Source organism: Thamnophis sirtalis, unplaced genomic scaffold (assembly GCF_051295495.1).
Source record: "Thamnophis sirtalis isolate CommonGarterSnake01/CBP01778 unplaced genomic scaffold, rThaSir2_p1.2 scaffold_15, whole genome shotgun sequence".
Classification (NCBI taxonomy): domain Eukaryota; kingdom Metazoa; phylum Chordata; class Lepidosauria; order Squamata; family Natricidae; genus Thamnophis; species Thamnophis sirtalis.
Window position 1 is genome coordinate 4,722,985 of NW_028261395.1, and position 3,652 is coordinate 4,726,636.

The 3,652-nt window shown below is 41.4% G+C and overlaps 1 protein-coding gene across 1 annotated transcript in view; it reads right to left on the minus strand.

The window, feature by feature from the left end:
• Positions 1-2,877: 2,877 nt before the first annotated feature.
• Positions 2,878-3,652, minus strand: part of LOC106547732 (lipase member M) — a 12,176-nt gene continuing 11,401 nt past the window's right edge. Inside the window, exon 9 of the mRNA XM_087701873.1 lies at positions 2,878-3,375. Coding sequence (XP_087557999.1) covers positions 3,142-3,375 — 234 coding nt within the window. The 3' untranslated portion in view covers positions 2,878-3,141. The remainder of the gene's footprint in view (positions 3,376-3,652) is intronic.

Genomic DNA, 3,652 nt, shown 5'->3' on the forward strand with positions numbered 1-3,652 from the left:
GGAATGGAATAACTTTATTGTTTCACATGAACTCGCTTCTGAAAATTCTCCAGCTACTGGACTACAATGGAGGTTGTGAGATGATACGAAGTGCCACATCAAGCCAAATGGTGTCACCTTTTCACTTCAAATTGATATGTTTCGTTTCCCAAAGATTCGCAAAACGACAAAATAAATGTCAGAAGGGTGTTGGAGTGGTGGTGTAAGAATACAACTGTCAGGAGCAAACCCAGAGTAATAATACATCTAGTAGGCAGGGCCGGATTTAGATAAAAAGAGGCCCTAGGCTATTCCACTTATGAGGCCCTTTCATCTCCCATTTTTAAGTTTGTAAATTGCATGAGAGACAATAAAATGCATCATTACTGTGATATATATCAATATATATCAATATATATAGCTGGCCTCCCGACGGAGGGCGGCTCTGCTCTGCGGCAAAGGCAGCGAGGCCAGCCGCCTCCCCTGCTGCGCTCAGCTGCCCGTCTCGGCCCCCTCGCCCTCCCCTGCCTGGCCGCTGGTGGGCTCCGCGTCGACGGGACGGCTACTGGGAGCAGCCGCGCCTCTCGCCCGACCGCCGGTGCCGGGAACGTGGGCGGGCTCCCCAACTGCCGCGGCGCTGGAACGATCTTAACCAATACATTTTTATGTTTGTTTATTAGTCATATGCGTAGAATTTCTCCTTATTTTCAGTTCAGTGTTTTAGTGTTCACTGTTTTTAGAATAGTGTAATTTTAATTTTGCTAACAATTTGAATGGAGGCCCCTCTTGATCTTGAGGCCCTAGGCTGAAGCCTAGTTAGCCTATAGGAAAATCCGGCCCTGCTAGTAGGGCATAAGGATAAATTGGAACAATTTCTTGAAGGACTTGCTTGCCATAATAAAATCGAATTGCAAAACAACACAGGAAAAAATGCTTAGATGAGAAATGGGATTAAGTAACTTGCAATATCAATGCATTGCATAAGAAATATGGAGCAAACAGGCTTAATCAGATGGTCAAACGTGTCCATCTCATCACCATTGATACCTTGATTTGAGATGTCACAGTGCAGCGAAGTAACTCAGAGGACTAGTGTTTGGCAAATGCCAATGCAAGCTGGTTTGATCTACGTTTAAAAAGTCAACCAAATATCTTTATTTTTAAGACTAAAAATAGATGTCTGGATATCTACAGTAACTATAGCAATAGCAGTAGCAGTTAGACTTATATACCGCTTCATAGGGCTTTCAGCCCTCTCTAAGCGGTTTACAGAGTCAGCATATCGCCCCCACAGTCTGGGTCCTCATTTCACCCACCTCGGAAGGATGGAAGACTGAGTCAACCTTGAGCCGGTGAGATTTGAACCGCTGAACTGCAGATAACAGTCAGCTGAAGTGGCCTGCAGTACTGCACCCTAACCACTGCGCCACCTCGGCTCTACTTAATCCTACCTAAGAAAATTAAGTTTCTGGAACAGAAAGTGACTGTTGAAAGATACAGCAAATCAATCTGGCAGGGCTACGTTACAAAAACAGCAAAAGTTCTTTCTCGAATCTTGTTCTCTACAGGTAATTTATTTACGACCGATCATTTGACAAGAACTCAAACTTACAAGGACCCCCCTCTCAAGTACTTACAAACTGGTTCTGAAGTTTCAGTGCCCCCTGCTCAGTCATGAGGCTAATTGTGTTACAGCTGTTTGCAGCATCTTACACTCACATGACTGTAAATTGTGATGTTTTTGCCAAAAGACGGCATTTACTTTCAGTTTTTGGCAAAAGTACCCCCATAACGAACAATGAGTTTGCTTAACAACCATGATCCTCACTTAATGATAGTCACAAAAAAACTTGTACATTCAAGTTTTCAACCAATGGTTGTAAGTCAACCATTGCCAACTTGAGAGACCGCCTGCTGCCAATTACCTCCCATAGACCCGTTAGATCACACAGGGTCGGCCTCCTCCAGGTTCCGTCTACCAGCCAATGCCATCTGGCTACCACCTGGGGGAGGGCCTTCTCTGTGGCAGCTCCGGCCCTTTGGAACGAACTCCCCGCGGAGATTCGGACCCTCACCTCTCTCCAAGCCTTCCGGAAAGCCATCAAAACCTGGCTGTGCCGGCAGGCCTGGGGTTGATGAGTTCCCTTCCCCTCTCGACTTGTATGGCTGTGTGATTCTTGTGTATTTTAATTACGTGTATTATGTTTGTATCCCCTTTTCCCCTTTTGAGTTGTTCGCCGCCCTGAGTCCCTCCCGGAGAAGGGCGGCATACAAATAAACTAAATCTTAATCTTAATTATGACTTAAAACTGTCCTGGGCAGGCTCCATTACTCTTGTTTAGTTTAGTTTAGATTACTTTATTGTCATTGCACCTCGTACAACAAAATTAAATGCCATCTTCAGTGTACATTATAATGATAAAAATAAAACACGAACACACATCATTCACATTCTATACAATGGAATTGAAAACCGATGTTGCATTAATATTGCACTATACAGTAGAATTCAATATAGTTACTGCCTTATTGTAAGTTGACAACTATTTGTATTACCTTCCCCCTCCCCCTCTTTTCCTGATAATACTGCTCCAAAAATGTGTTTGTCTTCAACTCAACTGAATTCAAAGAGAGGAAATGATTCGGATTTAAGTTGTACTTCAATCCGAATCGGATTTAAGTGAATTTCGGATTTAAGTGGGAAGCAATTTGGATTGCAATTTCAATGTTTGAAATGGAAAATATATACCCTGTTTCCCTGAAAATAAGATCTCCCCGGATAATAAGTTCAATCAGGCTTTTGAGTGCATGTGCTAAAATAAGCCCTACCCCCAAAAATAAGCCCTCCCTGAAAATAAGCCCTCTCTGAAAATATTGTAACACAGCAGCATTCATAAGGTGACCATACTTACTGCCTCCTGCATCTCAAAAATAATAAGACCTCCCTGAAAATAAGGCCCAGTACTTATTTTGGGGGTCAACATGATATTAAAAAATTAGCATTATCCAATGTGTATTACAGAGATCTGTCACTGCAAGCAAAACTACAAAGAGCACATTAAATCGAGGGATGATATGATAGGTGACAAACATGGGGAGAATTACAGTGAAGATCATTATACTCCGGGTATCCATTTTGTTTTGTTTTCATTTTGTAAGAGATTATGCATGCTTCTTCATCAGAGCAATTATTTCGCCGTACATGCGTCGGGGGGCATCGAGACCCCAGATGAAATCGAGGTGCGCCCAATCTGGAATGGATTTATGGGAAACCAGGTGTTTGATCTGAGGCAATAAAATAGCGATATCTTTTGGATCGGAAAGTAAATCTTTTCCTCCGGTCCACACTGCAGTTGGAACTGTCATATCACTCACTGTGTATAACGGGGGAGTAAGCTAGAAAATATATAAATATATAAAACAATAGAAAAATTAATTAAAGCACTGGTTTTTTTTAAAAAAAAAACATATAAATGGAAGCAGAGTTAGTATACTGAAATGAATTCTTTATCGTTCTTGGGAGGTTTAAAAACATTAAGAGATAAAGCAATTTTTAAATTATTATTTAGTGTATGAGGAGAACATAAAAAACAACAATAAAATTAATGCAATGAAAACCAAGACCCTTAAAATGATTTTAAGGAACATTAGTAATATTCCTCAATAAGTAAGT